General features: G+C 30.5%; 2 protein-coding genes across 4 annotated transcripts; one reads left to right on the forward strand and one right to left on the reverse strand.

The window, feature by feature from the left end:
• The first annotated feature begins 5,451 nt into the window (after positions 1–5,451).
• On the forward strand, positions 5,452–17,253 carry LOC115976895 (ankycorbin-like). 3 transcript variants are annotated; one of them, XR_004088456.1, is made up of 7 exons: positions 5,452–5,595; positions 8,713–8,771; positions 9,265–9,711; positions 10,492–10,644; positions 15,594–16,018; positions 16,168–16,832; positions 17,018–17,253. XR_004088456.1 is itself a non-coding variant. In XM_031098420.1 (6 exons), the coding sequence occupies exons 2-6, from the start codon at positions 8,741–8,743 to the stop codon at positions 16,750–16,752; spliced, it is 1,641 nt and encodes a 546-aa protein (XP_030954280.1). In that variant the 5' UTR covers positions 5,452–5,595; positions 8,713–8,740; the 3' UTR covers positions 16,753–16,951. The 3 variants fall into 3 exon arrangements, 2 of the variants coding, with proteins under 2 accessions (XP_030954280.1, XP_030954281.1); XM_031098420.1 differs by lacking the exon at positions 17,018–17,253 and having other exon boundaries at positions 16,168–16,951; XM_031098421.1 differs by lacking the exon at positions 17,018–17,253 and having other exon boundaries at positions 16,717–16,951.
• Positions 17,254–22,833: 5,580 nt separating this feature from the next.
• Positions 22,834–25,408, reverse strand: LOC115972764. Its single transcript, XM_031093023.1, has 2 exons — positions 25,026–25,408; positions 22,834–22,960 (listed from the first exon to the last, which is right to left on the reverse strand). The coding sequence occupies exons 1-2, from the start codon at positions 25,406–25,408 to the stop codon at positions 22,834–22,836; spliced, it is 510 nt and encodes a 169-aa protein (XP_030948883.1).
• Positions 25,409–26,311: the final 903 nt, after the last annotated feature.

Genomic DNA, 26,311 nt, shown 5'->3' on the forward strand with positions numbered 1-26,311 from the left:
TTAACATTGAAGACTTTTTCTATCATAAATTTATGACTATAAATAATTTTTATCATACTTAAAAGTCAAAACTGTCATAATGAGAAGGATATTAATAAGTGATATTAAGTACAATTTATTTGCTTAATTGATTTTATTCATTATCTTGTTGTTATTGATTTGTTTTTGTAATTGTAAAAAAAAAAAAAAAAAAAAAAAAAAAAAAAAAAAAAAATTGTTTGAAAAATAGGTGTCAAACAATTTTTCAAATGAGAGAGAGAGAGAGGGGTTTTAAAAACCCAACCGGCTGGTTCAACTGGAAACCGGTCATTAATCCGGTCCGATTATGATAAATAAGCTAAAACCAGAAATAGTAGAAAATCGCCTGGTTCGACTGGAAAACCATATGGTTGAACCGGTTTTGCAAAATTGCTGAAACAGATCAGTGGGGCTTTTTTTGCAGTAAAAATCTCTTTTTTCTCAGATCTGTTGATGGTGAGGACAGATTTTTGCAATAAAGTCTTTTTTCTTAAGATTGGCTATGCTTGAGAGAGAGAGAGAGAAAATGACTAAATGTTCATGCTAGGCGTTGAAATTAGCATCTTGGAGTGGTATCTACAGATCTTTAGTGAGGAAGAGAGGACCCGATGATGGTATTGTAGAGATAAATAAATAAAACAACAGATCTAACTTTCTATGAGAGAGACAGAGAGATATATGGATACTGTAGAGGACAGAAGACTAGAAAATAGAGTCTTTTGATGGTAAGGAAAGTGAGAGTGCTCAGTGGAGTGCTAGATTTATGTGGTGTATACCGTGTATTAGAAAGAAAAAGAAAAATAAGATTAAAGAAAGAGTAAACGTATTGCTAGAAGTGGTTGAGTGGGAAAGTGTATTGGTAATAAGTCAGTGACTTGTCTAGTCATCTGGCTTTGGCTTTTTTTTTTTAATTTATATTTTCTTGAATAAATAAATAGTTAACGTTATACAAACTAAAAGATAATCTGAAAGATAAAACTTAAATGTTAAATAGTGTATTCTTTGTCAACCATTACCGACCAAAAAAGAAAGGTTGTATGGAAAAAATCACTTTTTTATTTTTATTTATTTTTTATTTTCTTAATATAAGTTATTAAAATTCAAATTTTAAATAAAAATTATTTTAATATTTTAATTAAATTATTTATAACACCATAATTTTAAAAAAAAGGTTTATGACATCATCAATTTAACTATTGGTCAAACTCTGACCGGATCAAAAAAACTAGTAATTAGTTACTTTTTCAGTTCTTTTTCTTTTCCGATTTTTAAAACCTTGAAAGAGGGAGAGGAAAGTAAAAGGCAAAAAAGAAAAAAAGAACTACTTGTCGGCCACTGTCCCTGCTGATTGAAGAATCTTTGTGTGGTCCAGCTCATACAAGCAACTACGTTTTTAGTCGTTGGTCTTTTCGCTGTCCACGCATGCAATTTTTACCTATTTGGGTCACGACTCACGATGATTTGGTTACTTTTGATAGGCATTCCATTCACGCGTTGCTCTTTACAAAAGGGTTGGCGTCTTTTATACAGAGAAATGCAAACTATATTTTATCCAAAAACATAAATAAATAAAAATAAAAATAATGCAAGACCATAAAAATTAACTAATAAAGCCGTTACATTACTACAAATCTTATATATTACTTTTTGTATACTATTTTATTTTCAATCAATTATAATTGGTCATTTTATAAAAAAAAGATCATGATGTCATTTTAAAAAAAATATATTAAATATTAAAATAAAAAATAAAATACAACTGGTAAAGAGAAATGTTTTTTAGAAAATAGTTTTCAATTTGATGAATCACAAATGTAGACCAGGATTGGACAAAAGGAGTGTAGCAAATGACTTGCTAGGGTTCCAAACGAGACAAAGAGTAGTGAATGTTCAAACTCGGCTTGATAGCAAAAGTGAAATGTTCAAGCCTGGCTTGAACTTGATACAAACCTACAAATAATGTTCAAGCTTGAGCTTATTATAATGTATAAAAGGTTGAACTCGGCTTGGCTTGGCTTGGCTTGGTTCATTAGTCAAGCCAAGCTCGAGGTTTATATCAAGCTCAATATCATGTTTTAGGCTTGTTTAATAAATGAGTCGAGCCTGAGTAAAAAATATTGTTCATGAACAAGCTCGTGCACACCAAGACTCGATACAAAAGTAACAAAATAAATTGAGCCTAAGTTTATTTATGAGTTTGGTAATAAAATTGATATAAGCTTAACATATAAATTCATATCCTTCTAAAACTTTAATTAATTACAAGTTAATATAGGCTAGGTAATAAACTTGCCAAGAGATTATGACCCTCTAAAGTTATTTTTCTTAACTATTTTTTTTTATAGTAAATTGTTCAGATTATACTATATCATTTTTCACTAACAATATCTTTAAAGAATTCTTCTAGCGTTACAATTTTTGCCTCAACTTTAATGCAAGGCCTACCCTACCACCTAAGGCCCCTACTACAGGAAGGCCCCAAAGATGGGGCAAAAATTGATTATATATATATTGGAGATATAAAAAAATTTATTAGTTTCACACTTTTCTTCCACTTTTAACATGCTCCAAAAATTTGAGTAATGCTAAATATAATACAAATTTTAATACATAGGTCTTACAAATAAATATATCATCAATCATAACAAATACTTCATATAGTAAAATGTTAAAAATACTATAAATTTTACTATATGGCTTTTGTAAACTAATATGATAATGAATATGATTGGTAGACTTTAATAACCTAATAAATGCATATTTGAATTATTTTTTGTAATTGGTGATACAATTTTGTAAGCGCTATTTTGTAAAATGTAGAGTATTGATCTTTAACATCCTTCATTCAAATATTTGTTCATTATTTTCTTAAAATGTCATCTGTCACATTTATTGCTACATTAATTTGTAAGTTTTTTATTGTAGAATTTGTTATACCTTTAACATTTTTCCAAAATGAAAAACCCAAAAATAATAATAGTGATATTAAAAAGTAAGAATAATTTAATTTTCTTTTTTAAAAATTATTATGTAAAACACTAATTAAAAATATTATTTTAAATGATAACCAAAAAAAAAAAAAAAAAGGCCCATTTGAAACTATCACCTACAGATTTGTGACAAAACTTGTAACACAAAAGTTGTATCTACAAATTTTCTCATCTCTAAAATAATGATTTTCTCAAAAGAATTTATCTCTCACGCCACGCTAAAAACATAAATGCTGTAAAAGTAAAAGGCATTTCTAAAGAACTGACACATGTAAACGTCCCCCTATTTTGAGGAAAAAACTTGTCTTTACATCCATAGGTTCATAAACCTATTTTGTCTTTTTCTAAACAAAACAAAGTTTTGTGAGATCCACTTAAAACCCACATTTTTTTTTTTTTTGCTTGCCACATGTTCTCAAACAATGGCCTTTCTCAGGGAGTTTTTGTTTACTGAGGGCTAGACATGGCAAGACGGATCAGAATTTTCTAACTTAACCCGATCTAATCCGAACTCGATTTTTTTTTACTTGAAGCAAAAATGAGTTGACCCGTGATCCGACTCATGTTTTTTTGTGGGTCAACCTGACCCGACTCGAACCGAAACCATTTAAAAAAAAAATTGGTAAAAAAAATAGTAAAATTAAGACAATATTGGTTTAATTGTTTGTTGTGAGCTTTAATGAAACAATTTATACATCTACATAACTGTATGCAAATTAATTGAAAGATAAATGGTTGAACATTCTGTAATGAGTAAATGTTTTTAAATATCAAATAGTAAAGTACATGCCAAGATAATCTGGTTACAATAGAGTTAAAAACATAAATTTAAAATTGTAGACATATGTGAGAAATATTCCCAAGTATGAAAATAGTAAAGCCAAAGTATCAAATTATCATAAATTATAAATGCTTAGACCTATTTTTTTAACAATTTATGTCCAAAATAATTGGTTTTTCAAAATAAATTATAATATTTCCTAGTGTGTGTGTTACTTAACAATGATATGATATTCATAAAAGAGATCATGTATAAATAAGTAAGCAATCAAATTTTAATGTATATCTCAATTGAAATAGAGTGTCAACCACCATTGATAATAGATTATAAAATTAATTTTCAAGATTGTAAATTTCTTATATATTTTTATTCTTTATCAAATGGGTTATCCAATAAGTCATTTGTAATTTTGTTTTATATTTTGGAATGTTGATATTGTGTAGAAATAAAACTTGTGTATTTGTTTTACTTATCTTTGTATTATTTTGTTTTAGATAGCAATGTTAGGATTTGTATAATTTTAAAATTATTGAATAAGTTTAACTGAGTTCATTCTTAATGGAAGTGGTGAATTCAAAATAATGCATTTTACATCAAGTAATTTGTTGCATAACTTTTCAAATGGAAAATACATGTTGTTTTCTTTATTAAAAAAAAAATTCATGTAAAAAATACGGGTCAACCCGACTTGACCCACAACCCGATTGACCCGAACCCGTTTTTAACCCGCTTAAAATGACTTGTTTTTGACTCGTGACCCGTTTGACCAGCAACCCGATTGACTCGACCCGACCCAACCCGCCCGTTTTGCCATGTCTGAGTGCCTTTCTCACAACTCTCACGGAAATTTGTTCTTTATATTAATCAAAATAAAGGAAGAAACTATTTATGTCCTTTTATATCACACTAAAACCTTAGCCTCCACTAATCTCTCTCTCTCTCTCTTTTTCAAACTTTTAAACTCTCAATTTTGGCAATAGACCCAAATTTTAATTACTTAAAAGAATAAAAAAAGAAATCTTGAATTCTGCATAATTTTTTAAGAACATTCAAGACCATAAGAATACAACTTTATAGGTATATTACTATATTATTAACACTTTTATATTAATTTATTTTAAAGAATCGAATTCAAATATTTAAATTCTATATATTTACATTAAATTATATGTTTAAATGAATTAAAGTATACATTCATATTAGATTTTGTATGAATTAAGGTATATATATAAGTGCTTATCTATTTTATATTAGTATTGATTAATAATATTTAGATTAATTTTACTTTTAATTTTGTCTCTCCGAACTAAAATCCTAGCTCCAATATTTTTTATTATCATATTAATTTGTAAAAGCTATGTAATAAAAGTTGTAGTTTCTTTAGTTATTTCCATATGAGATATCATCACTGGTAACCAGAACTGAACAAAAAATATAGTAAAATTTAGGTACACTATTGTTGGTGTATATGTTAAATTTCTTAATTAAATTTAATCGGATTACATTAAACGTAATTGCACGAAGTGTCTAGAAATGAGTTACAAAGAAGTTGCCAATATCAATTACTAGTGTACGTCTTATTCAATCTAGCTTTTGGAATACTTTTATAATTTTTAATAAGTCTTTTTAACTTTTATCATTGCTTGACTAAGATTTATAAGCACGACCAGGGCATTGGAATCATCATTGATTGTCAAACTTTTCTTCTCTCCAACAATCAATTCCACAGTCCAAACTTCTAGTGTAGAGGAATAATTGCCTTCAAGTACATATTAACAACATTTGGTGGTCTATGTCTATACTGAGGTAAGCTCCTGAATCCACTTGAACTATTTTCTTCAGGTAACTTTAACATATCTATGCATGCATTCTCCCTTCTTTTGTTTCTCCTGATGTCATTCTTCTTTCTTATTTTGTTTGACGAAAAGAGTACGGTTCTTTCATATATTATCTCGATGTTTTTCCTATTTCGCACGCAAGCATCCTATTTTCAATATTCGTTTGTTAATCAAGTTCAAACATAAAATCATATGCAATATGTATCTATCAAAATGGAAGTCCATGTTCTTTTAAAAACTAAAAACTATTTATTATTAATATTGTACTAAACTTCACTGCAAATCTAACTTTTTACTATATAAACTTTGTAAAATTTTAATACCCTTTTAGTTATGCTTATTTGTAATTATATATCATATATATGCATGGGGTTACAAACTATATATATATATATATAATCCAATTATATCTCAAATTGGAGTCTAATTTTATGTCATTTGTCCTATATAATTTTCTTAAGTTTTGTGCAACTATTTACTACTCTACAAAAATTGAGTCAAATTTAATTTAATTTTTAAAATTTTTTTTGGTGCTAAATGAGATATTAAATGAGAAAACCATAGAATCAAAATTAATAAACCATTAAAAAAATTACCATTATTGATTTATTGTTCTTATAGTATTATTATTAGGGTTCGGTTAACAAGTACCCTTAAGATATTTGTTAATGAACTATTTTAGGAATATTTTGATACTTTTTTTTAGGAAATACAAAAAATTATCAAAAAATCAATTAATTTTTTTTTCATAAAATATTTTTTAAACCAATATTCTTAGAGTATCTGTTAATTTTTCCCTTATTATTATTATTATTATTATACAAATAGGGACAAACTAAAATTGAGAATTTCACAAATAACAATTTAATTTAATTTATTAATTTGTTTCAAATAAGCTTATATTTATTTTATTACTATTTTATAATTTCAAACATATAAACACTATATATTATATATAAACTCGGTAAAATTTTAATATGCATTTAGTTATGTTTATTTGTAAATGTATGGAGTTACAATCTAATTCTATTTTATTTTGAGATATAATTTTGACAATATTTATAATTGAAATTTCTCTTTCATAATTGTAGTAGAAATTGAATAAGCATAAGTACAACAACTCTAAAAGTAAATTGTTATGAAATTAATTTTTTCGTCCTTACTAGTTTTATAATTTCTTGAAGTCCAAATGTCATATTAGTTTATGCTCATAACTTTTCCTAAAAAAAAAAAATTATAACTACGAATTACCATTTTCAACAATAGTTTTTCAAAATTTTAAGTGTTACGGATAATACTTTTTATTTTCTTCAGCAAACAAACACCATCAATTCTAGAGAGATACATGTGCCTCTCAAGGATGCAGAGTTAAGCTAAGAATAAGCAAATATACTGAAATTTCACTAAATTGATGTTTTAATTCTTAAAATTAAAAATTAATTGAAGCATAGAAAATATGTAATTGATAATGATGTTCAATTGGAATGATGACCAAAATTTCCAAATATTGGGGTGCAAGTTTTTCAATTTTAGGGTTAAGTATGATTTTTTAAACACAAAATTTCAAATTTTTGTGTTTGTGTTGATATACCAAAATTTCTAAATTTCCTCTTAGTCTGTACGTAGTTTCACCTTTGTGTTGACAGACCAAAATCTGTAACGCTTCCTATTAAAAAATAAATTAGTAATTCTATAATGCTTGGGTCTAATGTTTCAACCAATAGCCTGAAGGGTGAGACTAGATGGATATTTATTTACCCGATAAGATTTTGAATCAAAGCCATAAGTACTATTTGGTTTGAGTAATATTAGAGATATACTTTATTTTTCATCACTGCTAGTACTAGCCATTACTTCCTTTTATTAGGGCCAACAACTGATACAACTTTCATTATACACTAATAAAAACATGTTATGTCACTAATAAAAAAAGATATGTATCTAAAAGAAAGTTCAAGGACACAATTTTTGTTACAATTCTAATGTGATTAATTGTGAGTGGCAGAAAAAAAAAAAAAAAAAAAAAAAAAAAAAATTAGTCCATATAGAAGTAATGATCCATCACTTATATAGTCCATCACACCGAGTTGTGATAAAAATTGTGTCATGATAGGGGAATTGCTTTATCAGTAGGTGTTTGTTTTGAACATGAGTGGATTTCTTTTTAGAAAAAGAAAAGAAAAAAAAATTACAAATAGGTTTAGGGATAAAATATATTCTTCTCATTTCAAGATAAACTAAAATTTTAAAATGATTCGATAACAAAGGAAAATTTTAAATTACTTTTATCGTCCTAAAATTTCATTTACTTTGTATTATGGTTCAGGTTACATGATATTGATAATTTAAAAAAATGCCATAGGCATAAACATTTTTCACAACTATTTGTACAACTACAACCTTCTAATATGGACAAATTGTTTATTTCCACATGAATTCATCACTTCATTATCTCTTATTCACAAATTTGACATCTCAATTATTGTAAAAAATTTTGTTTATGAAAAATTATTTTTCCAATTAAGACTCAAACCTAATAATTAAGCATATGCCCTAAAACGCGAATACTATTCTCAAAATATTGGATTCTGTCTCAACTGAGATCTATTAATGCTTTTGTTTCAATAATAAGTTGATCTTGCCTCTTCAAGAGATGAGATTCAGGTGGACCATTTATAAAAAAAAATCCCACAATTACGTCAACCAGATTAGCCGATTCACATGAAATTTGTATCTTCAAAATATGAGTTTCATGCTCAACCTCGAAGAGATGAGTATTTTTTTTAAATTGTTTTTAAAAAGGTAGCTTTCAATTAACTTTCAAACAATGCTATTTTGATAAATAATTCTCCAAAGAATATTATTATGCAAAAAAGTCATGAGTCTTACACCCAATTAAGAAAAGAAAAAATATCTGGTTGGCCAAAATTACAAACAATTATAATTATAGGGTTTGTCCTTTTTGATAAACATAAGAATTATCTCTTTGTGCTTGTCGAGCTAATTTAGCTTATATAAAGAACTTGTAGATAGATTTCGTCATGCATCACACTATTTATATGTAATATGGAATCTTCCTTTTCAGGTACGCAAAAGCTAATTGATAAGTTGCAATGGCAGCAAAAGATGACAATTCTAACGATGGTAAATATTTTACTTTCCCACCGTTTAATAGTGTAGGCATTCTCTGACTAAGATATCACCAAAGTCAGCCATCATTAATTTTTTTTGAAGAATGCATTCTCAGATTAAGATCAATTTTCAATTCAAACTATGTTTTTCTATATCTTGATAATTCAGTGAGAGATTGAACTCTAGATATTTTCGTTAGAACATATTAGTTAAGTTACAAAACTTTAGACCAGTACAATAAAATCTTATTTCTTGTTATAAGTGTTTTATATTCTCATTATATATTCTACCGATTTCAACTTATCATGCACAATTTCTTTTTTTCTTTCATTACAAAATAAGTAAAGCTTATAAAAAAAAAAAAAAAAACCATTGAACATTAAATATTATAGTTGGAGTACAAAATGGAACATTAAGAATATGAGAGAAGATTAATTTTTATTCTATAAAATACTTTGCACTATGAATGTTACTAATTAGCAACATTTTCTTTTTACACATGAAGTCAGTGGGGACTGTGGGAGGCTTTATCTGGCTGCGCTGAAAGGTGATTGGAAATCTATTGAGGGCATGACAAACATTCAAAGAAGTATTAGTAGGAACGAAGAAACCACTCTTCATGTTGCTGCTGCAGCAAACCAGGAAGACTTTGTGAAGAAATTATTGACATGGATGGCATCAAATAACTACAGCCTAACAGCTGAAAACGATGTTGGGAACACTGCCTTGACCTACGCTGCTGCAGCTGGAAATGTGAATATTGCCGAGATGATGCTAGAGAAAAATTCTGAGCTGCCAAACCTAGGTAGAGAGGTGAAACCACTCTCTATGGCTGCTTCCTTAGGACACAGTCAAATGGTGGAACTTCTTTATCGTAAGACTAGGATAGATAGCTTGAGTACTAGTGAACAGATTGATATATTTATCAATTGTGTTAGAAAAGACTTATACGGTAAGCATAAGTTATTATAATGTTTCCTGTCTTTTATTTATTTATTTTTTGGTTTTCACATTTTGATTTTGATTTTTGTTTAAATTTTTTTTTGATAATTTGATAGCTACAATAGGGAAATAGGGGTTTGAACCTTGAATGTCTTGGAATTACAAGAAGGTGACGTCAATTAGTTAAGCTATTCATAATTTTAATAATTTTGTCATTCTAAATTTATTTGAAGTTCAAAACATTATCATGACTAAAACATTTTCTAAAATGAAATATTTCTTTCCAAATAAGGACAAGTTATACAATTCACTCATTTTCCAAATGAGGTATCCAAGTATTGACGAATGGGAGATTACGGTACGGATTTGTGTTCTGATCGTTCATTTTCACTTAATAGCTTAAATTTTTAGTTTCGAACAAACTTTACTATGCCATCTTTTTTTTTTTTTTTTTTTTTTTGGGGGGGGGTGGGGGGGTGGTTTGGGTTTGAAACTATTGTATCCAATAATTTGTAGTATTGTGATATATATATATATATATATATATATATAAATATATTTATATAAAATATTCTTCGTCTCTTGTTATGATCAATATTCATGGCTCTCTAGTCTCTAAACAAAAGTTCCAAGGCCCGGCTGACACTAGTAAGGGCAAAACTAGAGTATGAGGGGGAAATGTTGCCAAGAGGAACTGTTGCTTGTCTTTTTCATAAGATTATCAGATTATAGAATTCCGTCCATGAATACTTTTACTTGAAATTTTTGTTTTTCGTTTAAAATAATGTAGAAGTAGCCTTGCAAATGCTGGATAAGAACTCCAATTTAACTACCGCTACAAACTCGGATGGAGAGACTGCATTGCATGTGTTAGCTAACAAGCCTTCTGCATTTGTTAATGAAAGTCAGCTGGGAGTTTTGAGGAGACACATCAATATTCCATGTGAGTTATTGTGACTTTGATTTATTTATTTAAATTTGATAGTTACTACAGAAAAATTGGGATTTGAATACTAGATATTTTAGAAATACCAGAAGGTATCAATCTGATAAGTTACAAGGTAATGTATTTCTTAATCATGTGATATGACATAAAAAGAAAAATGAGGGCTTTATTTATTTATTTTTATAAGATAAAATTTCTACTTTAGGCTAATTTAAGTGTATATGTATGTGAAACTCCCTCTTTGAGACTTGAACTCCCATCTTTACCTCCTACATCTCACAACCATTTATACTTGTGGAGTGACTACCGTACCAAAGGTACGCTGTGGTAAAACATAAATGAGTTAAACACTCTTGTATATGGAAAATTTTAGATTCCTTTATTGATTTTAACATAATTAAATGTTATTGATTATAGATTTCAATTGCATTTTAATTAATAACATAAACAAATCATAAAAATAAAGCAATAAGGCATAAAATAAATGACACAGTCACACAAGTGACATGTTGTGTCAAAGTAGGAACTTAATGGCCACATCGGAGGGGAAAAAAAAGCAATCTGGGGGTTAGACCCTAAATCCAAGGAAAAATTCAAAATTAGAATCAAAATCTCACAATTGAAATATACTCATATGTCTAATTGCTACTTAGGAGTACTTACAATGTGACCTCACAATCTGCTCCATGCTGCTTGGACTCTTTTAATAAAAAGTTCTCTACACAAACTATGCCTTGGTACTTCGAGGATCAAATATACTCATACCTCTTTCTTGAGCTGAATCTTAGATCTTGGTTTTGTACTTGATTTTAGAAAATACAACTCATATAAAACATTCAAACGTACATCTCATAAAATTAGCCAACTTTAAACCTAATAATCTCCCAACTTGGAAATTCATGACAAAACCCAACTTAAAAATAATTCAAGTTTACAGAATAAATAACTAAAACAATACAATGATTTATATAAAAAAAACCAGTCGATCTGAGAAACCATAGAAAGAACTAGGACAACTAAGACGGTTGACTGTGAAGGTGGGGAGGTATAGGTTATAAAATGTTTAGAGATAGAATGCATTCCTTTCAAATTGGGTCAAGAAGCTCAAGACTTTTAATAACTCACCAGCCAAAGGCAAATGGTCTTGAGGCTTAGGTTGAGGCAAATTGGACACTCGCATTTTGAGGATGAAACTTGAAATAATTTGGATGAGTGTGTCCATAATCACCATAATGGTGATAGACATGAAATAAACTTTGAACCATTAAGCTTCCTAGAGGGAATTCTAGATATAAATGCAGACCAAGACCTACGCTTAGAAAATTTTGGTCTAATATGCCAACAACCCCATAATAGTGACAAGAAAGGACAAACTAAAATATTTTTTGTAGCCTAGGAGGGGGACTCTAGACATGGGTTTTGAAACTTGAATTTCACTTATGGTCTTTTACCCTTGTTTATCCTAGCTGTATACATTAGTCTTAGACTTCTGTTTATGATTCCTCTTGAACGGAGGAGTATATATATACAACTTTCTGTCTTTAGAGTTAGGCCCTTTGTCAAGCTTGACACTAGTTACTATTTCAAATTTAACTAGTTTCCCACCCACGCTCTTAATCTTGTTCACTTGAGAGGCAAATTGATTTTTACAAATATCATTCAATTGATTGGTTTCGTCCAATTTTACAATCAATCCTTATTAAGACTTTTTGATATTTAACACAATCCCCAAGAAGTCTACTATATGCCATTCAAAGGCCACTATCTTCATTAGAAACATCTTGAATTAAGTTTTCATGCATGTCAGTATTTTATGACGCTGAAGCTTATCAGCAAAAAGTAGAGATCAAGGATCACACATAAGTCATTAATCCTACACAAAGTAAAGTTGCTCTAATACCAATTGAAAAAAACATTTAGACCCTTTTGATTAACTACGCAATTAAACAAGTTAATCTAATTAAGGGTGTGTTTGTATAAGTTGTTAGAATACTATGTTTTGAGTTTAAAATGAGTGTTTATAAAATAAAAAATAAAACTATTAGAAGTTATGGTCGCAACATAGAGTGTTAGGTTTTAAAAATGCTCTTTTAGTCTCTCAAAACGTCTAACCAAACAGACCCTAATAATCACATGATAGACTTTTAACAAGTTAAAACACCACAAGCTAGTAAGTATGTCACCAATATCATAGCAATAAATACTAAAGTAAATGATAGAACTATAAGATGACAAAGTGGAAAATGATGGACAATAGTTCAAGAAAAAATCACTGTGAGGGTAAACCCTAAACCCAAGAATGAATCACCTAATAGAATTAAAGTTTTACAACATGAGACATGTTAATTGTGGACGCAAGGGAGTATGACTCAGCTTTTTGGAGTGGACCATGATGGAGGGTGAAAAATGAAGTCACCATGTAGATTAGGTCTAGGAACTATATTGGGCCTTTTGGCCCAATCACTTACATGTATAGGTCTGCATACCAGATTATGGGTCTAGAGTTTGGGTACGGTTTGGGAAGGTGTTATGCATTCAAAACCGCCTAGCTTGTGGGCCGGCCTCCATTATGTGTCGCTAGGTCATATTTAGATAAAGAAGTTATTAAAAGAGCCCTAATTCCTAACCTAAACATACATCATGCACTTAAATAAAATAAAACACACAACATGTTAAAGATCACAATATAGAAGAAAACAAATAAAACATAGTCAAACAAATATATTAAAAAAGGAAAAGATAACAAATAAATAAAACACACAAGGAAAAAATATCGAATAAACCAAACATGGAAAAAATACTAAAACAAATACGGAAAATAATTAAACACAGTTAATTAACCTAAACAGAGCCAAACATAATCAAATAACATGTTAAAAATGATTAAAATAATAAAAACAAGATTTTGCCCTAATCTGTATTTGAGGTGCGTACACATACTCAACTATGCATACGCATGGTCAAAACCATACGCACACATACTCAATGATGTGTTCGCATCCTTTAGCATAGATTCGAAAAATCACATTTTTATAGATTTAATCAAATAAAGATATACCATGTGAGATCAAATAAACATGTTAGAAACCCTAAACACTAAACTAACATAAAGAAAACAAAAAAAAGCATCAACATAAACAAATACTCAAGAAACAAATCAATAAGTAGTAAACTATATTAAATAAATAAGCATGTTAAACTTTACATAAAACTAAAATAATAGAACAAGAACAACCAAAACAGATTGTAAACAACCTAAAATCATATTAACAATTATTATAAGAATTAAAATCAACAAACAAATCAAATAAAACAAATAGAGAAACTACATTAAGAAACTTATGTGAATCCTATTAAACAATGAAAGAGTTCGTGGAAAGAACACTCACCTTGCTTAAAATTATGAGTTTGAAGTTTGTTTAACCGACTCATCAGTGCTTACAACACAAAGATTAGATTGAAAGAACAAAGGAATTAAAGAAAACAATAGTTTTTAGGAATCACAACTCAAGAACAAAGTTTAATTGAAAAAGGGTTTTGAAAAATCAAATTAGAACGTTAGTTTTTACCTTAAAACTAACTAAAGAGAGGTTTTTAATTGGTAAAAAACATGCTAAGGGACTATCCTAGGGTTTTGAAAAGGTAAAATAGGATTTTAAAGAAGATGGAGGCAAAAAAATAAGTCTCTCTAGCTAGCGTTTTAACTGGAGACATAAAATAAGTATTTATATGTTTAAATTAGGGTTTTCAGACTCTTTTAGAGGGTTTTGGACATTCCAAAGGGTTTAGGGGCCGGGGCCTATCAAAGAGGGAGGCTTTGGATCCTAAAAAATGAAGTTTTGAGGTTCTAGAATGTAGTGTGTGTTTGCATGCGTATGCATGCATACGCATGCTCCCTAAAAAATCCTAATTTCAAATGCTCATTTGGCCCAATTTCAAATGGTTATAACCTACTCAATATGAGTCAAAATTAGGCCAATTTGAGTTCAAATAGAAGCCCAAGATGCCTACTTTCCAATGAAACAAACCTCACTTAAAATTTAGTTGTGGATCAAAAGGTATAGTCAAAATAGTGAGCAAATGTCATTTTTCAACATCGTTTTTGAAGCAATTTGAGTAATTTTGAGTTGTGATTACTTCCAAACTATCAAAATAACTTCAATTACCTTTTGTAGACATTTCAAACTCATCCTTGGGACCGGAGGATTTAAGTTTATTAACCGAGTACAAAAAGAGGTGTCTACACTAATGACTCCCACAACTTGATGATTTGAATTACATAGCAAATGTACTAGGATAGGCTTTGTGGCTTTAGCATTGATTCACATAACGACATCAACAACAAATTAAGTAGATGATATTTTTATTTACTCTTTAAACTCAAGGGTTGGAAGGGGGAGGCTAGGATTTTCTCTATGATTAGCTTTTCAAAGTTTGACCCAACAACCTCAATGAAGTCTTCTATAATAGGCTCTTATATAGGCATTCCACTAATGGTTAAAAAACTCATGGAATTGATTTCATTAAAACATGTCACTTATTGACTTTTGAATTTTGATTTTCGATTGACTGAGCCATTGTCGAACAACAATTTGAGAATCCTCTTTCGATTGGTCTAAGACATGACCAAAAGCATGTCGAATCCTAGATTTTGTCATTTTGATAGATCAAGTGGCGATCGGAATCCTAAAAATTTGTCTTCTTTGAGTTGCATCTTTGACTCTTAATCTTGATATCATGGAATCTACCAACCTAAAACCTAATAACCATACATAAGGAATATGTATTCCTTGCAAGAAAATAGCTATTTCATTACTATGTAGTAAGCATGCCACAATACAGGAAACACATATACTAGTACCACATGATCTCTTTATACAGATCTATTCGATTCTTTTAATAAATTAAATTTCATTGAAATTTGGCATGGTCATGTTCAATTCCAGGGTTGAAATCAAAACAGGAAAACTCAAAGCATTCTCAAGTCAATGAATTGTTAAAAAAATGTCTTCAGGGTTACAGAGGCGATGTTGAGAATTCAAACGAAACCTCAGTGATTTCATATGTTCTGTTTGAAGCAGCAGAAGTAGGCAACATCGAGTTCTTGGTTAAGCTTATTTGTTTTAACTTTGATCTCTTATGGAAAAGAATAGACAGAAAAAGCATATTTCATATTGCTGTTGAGAAGCGCCACGAAAGCATCTTCAAATTACTTAATGAGATAGGCTCAATTGGAGATCTAATAGTCGGTAGACCATTTGAAGATAGTAGCAACATATTGCATTTAGCTGCAAGATTGGCACCTCAAGATAAGCTCAATGCTATATCAGGAGCAGCTCTTCAAATGCAACTAGAACTATTATGGTTCAAGGTACTGATTCATGCGCTTTGTGTAGTAATTGTTGAACCATTTATAGAATATTTGTTCCTGTTTGCACACAAATTTTTTTACCTAAAATTTTCAATTTTTTTGGACTAACAAGTCTCTCATGTGGTATTTCCTATGATATGCTATGGAAGGAGGTGGAAAAGGCCGTAAATCCTGCATTCAAAGAAATGAAAAATACGAAAGGGGAAACACCATATGTTTTATTTGCAAAAAACCATGAGAACTTAAGGAAGGAAGGAGAGAAGTGGATGATGAACACAGCTCAATCATCTATGGTGGTTGCTACACTAATTGGCACTATAGTGTTTAGTGACCAAGCAGCTGATAAATCAAACCGTAGTCCTAAACTTTTTCTGACCTATTCAATTTCAAGTGCAATAGCATTATTTGGTTCATCAACATCCCTAATAATGTTTTTATCCATTCTTACCTCACGTTATTCATACGAAGACTTTGTTGTGTGGTTACCTATTAGGTTGATGATTGGAGTCACTTCACTTTTCATCTCAATTGCCGCCATGATGGTCGCATTTTCTACATCCTTTTGGTTGAGGAATCTTAATCATCAGGAATTGTCATTGTTTTTTGTTCTCATTGGTTTATTTGCTTGTGTACCAATCTTATACGTGTTGCTCAAGTATCGCCTATTAGTTGATATACTTCGATCTACCTTCTTTCAGTTTCAGCCACAACATCTACTTTTGAAGGCGTCTTAGGCCCCACTGTGTAGTGGGAATCCAACACCCGCTGCATAGAGCTAGCGTGCAACATAGCTATTGTTAAGTTTTTAGCAATGGTTAGTCATGATTCGACCAGTTAATATTTTGTTTCTTTCCATTCTACTTATGTGTAAAATGATTATGTATAAATTTGAACCACAACGCTGGATGTTGTCAAACACATCTCATCTTTTGTATTTATTATTATTAGGTTTTTCTATTTTTCATCTTTTTAATTATTGTTTTGTATATTTTTCTACAGTGTTAACTTGTGCTAGTTTTGAAGCTGCGCAATAGTAAGCAAACATCAAGAGACTTATGGTTATGGTTTAGTTGCTTTCCACGGATTTACCATGCGGAGAACTTGGATTCGAACCCCTCCCCCTTGTAAACAAACATCAAGAACTTTTTTACGTTGTAAGTGTAAAAAAGAAGAAAAAAAAGAGAGAAAAAAATTGGAAAATTAAAGAGGATTATATATGTAAAGTCAAACTTGTAAAGGATAAAGAAACAATTCTAAAGAATCTTAAAATCATACAAAATCAATTCCATAATTCAATATAATATTTTAAATTACATTGCAGAATTGAACTTGCTCTTTTTACCCAACTTATTACAAAACAAAAATGTGAGAATTTAATCATGTTTCTATCCACCTACAATGTAGTATGACCGACTCGTTTGTTCCACATCATCCGTATACAAAATGATGACTCAATTGACGTCAGAGTAAGCAAAACATTTGTCTCTTGACAAAGGTGCGACCACCATCACTACCAAAAACGCAGCTTGGAGCTGCGTTTTGGAGCTTTTAAAATGCAGCTTCAAAGTGATGTTTGAGCTGCATTTTAAGAAAACGTAGCTCCACCAGCATTGAAGCCACGTTTTATGGGGTTGAAGCTGCATCTGTGTATGGCAGGGCTTAGGCAGCGTTTTTAAAAATGCGGCTATAAACCCATCAGGTAATTTTTTTTTTTTTTTTAAATATATCCCAAAGCCACGTTTAATAAATGGCTGAACTGAGTTGCGTTTCCAAAAACGCAGCTTAAACATGAATTGAAGCTGCATTTATTAAACGCGGCTTCAACTTTTACAGAGCTGCGTTTTGTTAAACGCAGCTTCAATTCATATTTAAAAAAAAAAAAAAAAAAAAAAAGCCCTCAATAGGACACAACAACAGAAAAAAAACCTAAATTGAAAAAACTCTCAGCTTACTCAGCCCCATCCCTTCCTTTCTCCCATGCCTGAGACCGAACCCAACCTTGAAACTTTTTGACCAGCGAGGGCATCGGCTTGGGCATTAGAGTTGAGGTGATATTAGTGTGGAGATTCGTGGGATCGTGCTCCGATCTGTGCTCCGATTCGTGGGATCATGGGTGTCACCGCCGGTCTGGCTGTGGGTCGTGGTTGTGGTGCTTGTTTTGCCATGGTGCTGGGTTTCTATTTTTGCTCTCTAACCTGATCTCTCACCTTCTTTCTCACTCTCTCCCTTAGACTCCCAAACCCTCACCTCCAACCCACCCATCTCTACCACCGATCCTCCCTACTAGAACCTTCGCCTCCAACTCCATCACCTCCTTCGCCAACCCTCACTTCGAAGAATCCAACCTCAACGCATTGCTATTCGTGAACGACAATCGCCTGAACGGACGGCAGAGATTTAGAGGAGGAGTGAGGGGGTTGTGGAGGTGAATGTCGACGGAGCTCATTGTGCTTTGTCCCGATTTGTGGAAAAGCATGCTTGATCGAGAATGGGCTTTTTTAATAATTGATGAATCTCACCATGTTCGGTGTTCTAAGAAAGTGTCTGAACCAGAAGAGGTACAATCACTCTCCTATGTCTTGACATATGTGAAAGCAATTGGGTGGGTTTGATATTTTCTTCTTACCTGTTAAATAAAATTTGATAATTATGCCTCAATAACATCTAATTCTCAAATGAGACTTCCATTGCATCAAGGAGTTAGAGCATTTATTTTTGCTGCTTTAGTTTTTTGACTTCTTGTTGTTGAAATTTAATACATCCAAACACGGAACCTCCCCTGCAGTGGAAAATATATTGCCTAAATATTCAAATATGATTTAAAAAAAAAAAAAAAATTATATAGGTTCTAAACCTGCTGTGCATGCACCATAGGACCATATTTTGTTGCTATTATATGCAGAAATTATGTATTTAAAAAAATAATGGAACTTTATGCATGAAAAGTTGGAATGCATGATGAAAAATATACTTTCATGTATGATCTATTGCCTAAAAATGGCCAATAAGACTGTTGAAACTTGGGGGCATTTCTCAAAATAATTGAAATATAGAAACACAGTATATATATATATATATATATATATGTATATATTTGTTTTTTTGTGTCGTGTTGGTCTGCAGTATGATAGATATAATTTTACTTTGGATGCCTCCCTGTTCTTCTTGATCATTGTAATTTGGGTTACTAATTTCTGCCACTATAGTACTATTCCAGTGTATTTGGGTTGGCTATTCTTTAATAAAAAGCTCTCATGTTATTTACTAAAAAAAAATGTTTTACTTTGGATGCACATGATCTATTATTTTTATTTATTTTTTTCTGTTCCAAAATATTTACTAACATTGACTAAAATTTTTTTATCCCATTGATAAATAAAATTTTACCAAAATGCTATTAACAGTTCAATATATTTCTAAATACCAATATAAGCATAGGTTGAACAAGTATGATAAGTGATGGAAATATATAGTCCTTTTAGTCAACAGAAGCAACTTTCATTGTTCTTTACTTCCTGAAAGTCAAATTCAATTTTGTCAAGACTTGAGTAGGAATGTGAGGTTGAAATTTTGGCAACTGTATTGTACAAACTTCATTGAATATGAAAGCATATAGTTTGAGGTGGAAGATGGGACGAAAGGACTATTGTTTAATGTGGTGTCTTTGGCAGGAAAGTAATGCTTGTGGCTTTGAGGGATGTGAAAGGACTATTTCGGATCTGAAACTGCTGTTTTTTCAAATCTTTGTATGAACGGTTGCTAGCTTTAGGCTCATTTTCCTTTTCCACCCTATTAAATTTTTTTGATCATTGTGGGTGACTTGCTTTTTTCTGATTTATATAATTTTTATTACTTATCAAAAAAAAATTCTTGATCATTGTACGTTTAAGAGTTTGATTTTGATGTACCTGTAGTGTACTCCCTGCATACTTAGGCTATACTTTTTTATTAATAATTTTTTTTTGACTTAAAAAAAAAGAATATGAAAACATTTTGAAAACATTTTTTTTAAAGGGTAGTCCTCACTATTGCTGTTTTTCCATACAATCGTCTCTTCCACAAGACATTATAAAAGGAAAAAATGGTGAGTATGAACCAAAGGGTAGTCCTCATTTCCATGAACAATCTCTTTTGTAATTTGCTTTCATATTCCACTTTTTTATTGTTATGGTTAGTTAATTGTACTTATCATCTGCAAGGATCCTTTTGCCATATGTTAATTTTTTTTCCTTTGTTCTTTTTTGGTTTATTGACAGATAAAAGCTATCCTTGATGTGGCTTTGAAGATCAAGTGAATAGTTCTACTATCTGGGACCCCTTCTTTTTCGAGGTTGTGGGACATTTAAATAGTGCGACCATTCCTTTTTAATTGATACTCTATCTTGCTTGGCTTTCTAATGTTTTGTGTGGCTTTATTTTTTAATTTTTGTTTAATGAATTCTAATATCTTAGTTGTATATTTCCTAGGTGATCATAGGCCATATGACATTTTCTCATCAGATAAACATGCTATGGCAAGTTTCTTTACACCTTTATGTCTTACAAGATTGATTTTCTTTTACACAGTTTGTTAATTTAATCTATTTTTTGTTGGCAATTCTATTGGTAATAGGCCTGGTCTACTGGGAATGAACAAATATGAGTTTGCAAAAACTTACTGTGCTATCAGAGTTGTCCGTGATTCTCAAGGGAAATTTTATCAGGTAGTCTTTAGAATTGTGTCAGAATGGCACTATGTGGTTTGGATAAATTACTTTTCATACTGCCTTGTGGTTAAGTTGGTGTTTTAACAACCCATTAATAAGCAAAAAACAAAAAGCATTATGCTGAGCATGCTTTTCATGAAGATGATGAAAGATCATGTGGCTAATTGTATTTCTTGGATGATAGAGTTGACCACTTTGTGGATTCTTATCCTATAAGGGATATCTATAAAGACATTGGTAATAGGTATGCCATGTGATTGGAAAACAGAGAGGCCATATCTTTTATCTAGAGAATTGTGTAATGATATCTATAAATGTTCTGATCATAAGCTTTTTCTCATATTTTGCTGTTGCAAAGAACTTTTTAAAACATTTCATGTTGTTCTTGTAGGATTTCTCGAAGGGAATTCACTTGGAAGAGTTGAATGTGTTACTTAGGCAAACTATTATGGTTTGTGCTCTTGTTCTCAATATGATAAAAATCTCTCATCTATACTTTCTTTTTCTTTTTCTTTTTTTCAGTTAAACCATTATATATTAACTAAAAAATTAGAGACTCTTTTGATTGAGGTCCTAAGCAGAGCCCATAAATTGCATGAGCACCTAGAGTACGGCCTTAATGTAGCCCACATAGGTGTATATATATATATATATATATATATATTTTAAACTCTAATATTTTGAAGTTTATTTTTTTAGACCATTAAAATTTAAGGGAAAAAGAAGGTACCAACTAGTAATGAAGTTTGGGGTAGTGACACTGACACATAAACCCCTGAATTTTGGGTAGTGACTAAGGGCTTTAGTTTATCTTATTGGGCTTCTAATGAAGTGGTCTTGGCTAGACACAAACGTAATGCAATGCTTGTCAGCCTAATGAGATCAAGGTGAGAGATAATTTAGTTAAAATTACTTTGAAGTTATGCACTCCAATTAGGATTACTAAACTCCCAAGAAAAAAATAAAATTTAATGGGTCTAATTAATATTTGAGGAAATCCTTGGTACTGTTATGTGATGTCATTGATTGGTTGGATCAATTTAATGGTGTTGAATTTGTCCACTTGCATTAGTTGGCTTGGTTTCTAGTGCTCTTCATTGGCCCACTCTATTTTTAGTTGATTTGTTTTAGTTGGACTTTGATCAGCCCAATTATTTATTGTCTCTTGATAAGTGCAAATTGATAAGTGCTTGGATTCTTTTAGGAAAAAATTTGTGCCTTTTCTGCATTTTATTGTTGTGAGCTTCTGTGTTGCATATAATCATCCTCAACTCTCTCTTTCTAGTTTTAATTTTTTTCATCTTCTGTGCCTTTTTTATTTCCCAGTTACTGTTAGTGAAGTTGAAGAACCTTTTGAGCTTTAGAAGAGCATTAGCAGTTTTGTAATCAATGATGGGTTGATAAACAAGGTATAGGGCCTAATCCTATAGCCTCGGTTAGAAAACGCAGCTATAGGTCTGGTTTTAGCTGCGGTTTTCAAAAAACGCGGCTGCTTTAAGCTGCGGACTTTAGGCCGCGTTCATAGGAAACGCGGCTCAAAGCCTATGGCCACGTTTTTGGGGTCTTAAGCAACGTTTTTCAAACGCAACTTTAGACCGGTTTTTTTGTAGTGCATGCTCAATCTAGGTTGCGTTCTCAATTGATCTTCCTAATTAATATGGTTAACTTAATTCCAGCATCATTAAATAGATAAGTAAGTTATCTTTGCATTAAGTATTTGTCAACCGTTTGAGTTTATAACAAAAAAAAAAAAAAAAAAAACTTTTAGGTCATTAGCAAAGGGTCTTGCATGGTTTCGTATAAAAGAAGGTTGTGGTAGGAATTGTCAGAAATCAAGACTAAAGGAAGAAGTAAGATCAAAAGTGAGTGAAGCTGAAAAGAAAGAAGAAGAAGTTAAACCAGACTAAACAAGTAATATTAAGCTGATGTTAGTACTGTTCATCAAACTGTATGTAGTTTAGTCTGTTAGTGAACATGTGCCTAGCACATGTGTAATAAGTATACAGCTGTGTTTTAGTTCGTTAGAAATTAGTTTAATAAGCTATTCAGTTAGTTTCTTTTCCCGCCCTATTGAGTTGTATATAAATAGTCCTGTATGTTCATTATTCATCAAGTTAATGAGAAATTACTCTTAACAAAATTTGTCATGGTATCGGAGTAAGAGGTTTTGAGTGTGATCTCTGTTTCAACAAGTGAAATAACATCTCCAGCATGCAAACCATTGGGCCACGTGCATCTTGTTGGTTAAGAATGAAAAATTAATAAATATAAATCAATTTAAGTGTCAAATATATTAAAAAATTAAATGACACATCACGGTTTGACCTTGGTTAAACCTCGGTTCGACCTCAAAAATCTTAAACTTCTCCCTTTCAAGGTTCATTAAACGGTTCGGGTTTCAAAACCATGATCTCACATGCAACTTTGCTCTCTCTTATAATTCAGAATCAAAACAGGGAATGACCAGATCAAGTATTTTGGTATTAATGGCTTGTGATGTGTTAAATAATTTTTGAAATTTTTCATAAAAAAATGCAACATCATTAAAAGAAAAAAGAATGTTCGGTTCTTGTTCTGTTAACCACTTAAGCGGTATCAATATCAATAACAACAATTAACAAATTGACAAAGACAGTTCATTTTTAAAACTTAAGAGACCAATAGTGCTCATTTAAAATATAAAGGACCAATTGTACTTGAAAGGTAAACTTTAGAAACTAATAATATAGTTTCACCTTTTCTAAAGGTCACAATTTATAAATATTGAAAACACTCTTCAAAGTAAAAATATATATATATATATATATATATATTTACTACAAAATTTTCCTCTAGTGTCAGACTTAGAGCAACCATTATTGGACAAAGTCTGCCCCTAGTTTAAAATTTAGGGAATAATATATGGCAGAGCTATAAAGAAAATATCATTAGGTTCAAGAGGGTTAGTTTGGGGTAAATCCTTTTTTTTTTTTTTCCTTGTAATATTCATGTTTCAGTTTTATGGTTAGTTATGTTGTGAAGTCCCACATTTGATAATAAGAACAATAATGAGTGGTTAATACTTAATATTACAAAATTTGGTCCAAGCTCATTTGTATAAATTTTTGGATTAAGTGATGTCCCTGTATATTATATTAAACTCCTCAATTGGAATCTCCGGTGTTCAGTAGTGGATTCCTCCAAATATAGTGAGGAAGATTCCAATAAGTATTGGTGACTTTGATAGTTGTGCAAGAAAGACTTTCATGTTCACTCCACCCATGGTTAAGTAAAACACACCCTATTGATGATGGTAAATTGGTAATGCGTGACACTTAAATTGTTAAGGAAAATCCTCTCATTTAAGGGAGAGACTTTTAAAGCATTTGTTAATGGACCATTTTAAGAAAATTTTTATGAAAAAAGAATAAAAAGTGATTAATATTTGAACATTATATCTACAAATTTTAATCAATTTTTCTTTCTATTTACTTGGTGAAGCAGTTTGTCCAGATTTGCTCGTCTATTTCATTATTGTCTACATTGAATTGTTTGTTTAATGTAAATGGTTTTATGATTTGTTATTTATTTATTTTTAGTTTGGGTACTAAGAAAATGATTGACATAGTAAAGATATTTTTTTTTGGTCACAGATTTGGGCTGGCACAAGCATATGAGAAAGAGAAAGAAAAAGAGAAAGAGATATGTTGTGTTGAATCTGTTGATGACTGATCAGTTTGCGCGAGAGAGAGAGAGAGAGAGAGAGAGAGAGAGAGAGAGAGAAGGGAGAAGGGGAGAATGTGTGGGAAATGTGAATGAGAAAAAGCTGAGAGAGAGAGAGAGAGAGAGAGAGAGAGAGGGGGAAACCAGAAACATTGTCCATAGACTCCATACATTTATTTTTATTTTTATTTTGAGCAACCGATTTTAGTTTAGGTACGGGGTTAACCAATGCCACTTTGACTTTTCAATTTGAGTAGTGTGGCTATCACCCTCCCCTTTCCTTTCCATTTTTTTTTTGTCTTTTTTATTTATTTTATATTTTTATATATATATATATATATATATTTTAATTAACTTACACTAGCAAAACGGTATACTGGTATTGATTAGTATGGAAATATATCATTTTACTAGCCATTTAGGAACAATATTTTGTTACTAGTTATAAATTTTTTATTTTTTTTATAGAAAACACACAAACTTCATTAATAATTAAAAGCAGAAGATACATCATGGAGAATAGCCTATTCAAGAAAATAGGGACTCTCTCTTCATTCCAAATAGAAAAATAAAAAACGCCTAAAGTATGTTTAGCTAACTGGTGAGCAGGCATATTGCCATTCCTACGAACATGAGAAAATAAAACATTCTGGAACTCATAGGAAGCAACTTGCACCCAATAAATCAAAGTAGTAATCATTGAAGTAGCATGAGAATTTCCACAAAGAGCATGAACAATATTAAGTGAATCTCCTTCTAGAACAAAGTCCTGAATATCCATATTTTTAGCAAATTCCAAACAAGATTCAAAGGCCTTTGCTTCAACTTCAATAGCTCCGAGAGGACACTGAAATTTCTTGCTAAGACCTGCAATAAAATTTCCAACATGGTCTCGAATTACAACCTCCACTCCAGCTTCTTTTTGATCCTTAAAAATAGCTCCATCTCCGTTAACCTTATAAAAAGGAAAAGATGAAGGCATCCATTTTGAAATTACTATTTGCTCACCAATGGCAACTTGCTAATTTGAATTTTGTTGTAAAAATATTGTAGATATAGAGTTTTTGAGAAATAAGAGAAATATTATGTCCACAACATTTTCACCACATTTTCACAACAAATCATAAGTGGTTGGTTGTTATAAGTTGTTATTGGTGGGTAAAAAAGTAATTTTATGTGGATTTTAAATTAGAATCAATAATAACTTACCCATTGTGATTTGTTGTGAAAATGTTGTGAATATGACACTTCCTTTCCACAATACTTTTATAACAAATGCTTAATGGCAGGTTGTTATTGGTTCTTACTGATAGGAAAAAAAATAATTTCAGTAATAAGTTTAAACTAAAACTAATAATAACTTATTACTTAAAATTTGTTGTAAAATGTTTTTTTTTTTTTAAATTTGTTATAAAAGTATTGTAAAAATATTGTAGATATATCACTTTTCAAAAAATAATGTGTCATAAGAAATTATAGGTGCCTTTACTATTTGAGTTTATCTACTATTATTATATTAATGTTAGAATTTGGTATATGTTATCATGAGAAATTATTGGGATCTTTAGTATTTGAGTTTATCTATTATTATTATTATAATATTAATGTTAGAATTTAGTATATGTTATTGTTATCTTTTATTTATTGTAACGTTGAAGTTGTTTTTCGGTTGTTATTTGGAGTCCTAATAGGTTGGGAGAATACTTGTTTTTAGATTGTAAACATTGTGAAGTCCTTGATTTTTTATTGTTAAGTTGTAGTAACTAATATCAGCAACTATTATTGAACTAAAATCAATGAATGGTCTAATCTATATATCTATATATATAATAATAGGTGAAGTAGAGAAAGTCAAATTAGAATTCCAAATTAGAGTTTTAATTTT

Source organism: Quercus lobata, chromosome 2, assembly GCF_001633185.2.
Source record: "Quercus lobata isolate SW786 chromosome 2, ValleyOak3.0 Primary Assembly, whole genome shotgun sequence".
NCBI classification, from domain to species: domain Eukaryota; kingdom Viridiplantae; phylum Streptophyta; class Magnoliopsida; order Fagales; family Fagaceae; genus Quercus; species Quercus lobata.

Excerpts from the sequence above, each read along its gene's own strand:
- LOC115976895 (XM_031098420.1), top strand. The coding sequence starts at position 8,741 with ATGGCAGCAAAAGATGACAATTCTAACGATG. Across the intron at positions 9,712-10,491 it reads TGTTAGAAAAGACTTATACG|AAGTAGCCTTGCAAATGCTG; the intron begins GTAAGCATAAGT and ends AAAATAATGTAG. Across the intron at positions 16,019-16,167 it reads TAGAACTATTATGGTTCAAG|GAGGTGGAAAAGGCCGTAAA; the intron begins GTACTGATTCAT and ends ATGCTATGGAAG.
- LOC115972764 (XM_031093023.1), bottom strand. The coding sequence starts at position 25,408 with ATGCCTTCATCTTTTCCTTTTTATAAGGTTAACGGAGATGGAGCTATT. Across the intron at positions 22,961-25,025 it reads GGCAATATGCCTGCTCACCA|ATGCACGTGGCCCAATGGTT; the intron begins GTTAGCTAAACA and ends TTAACCAACAAG.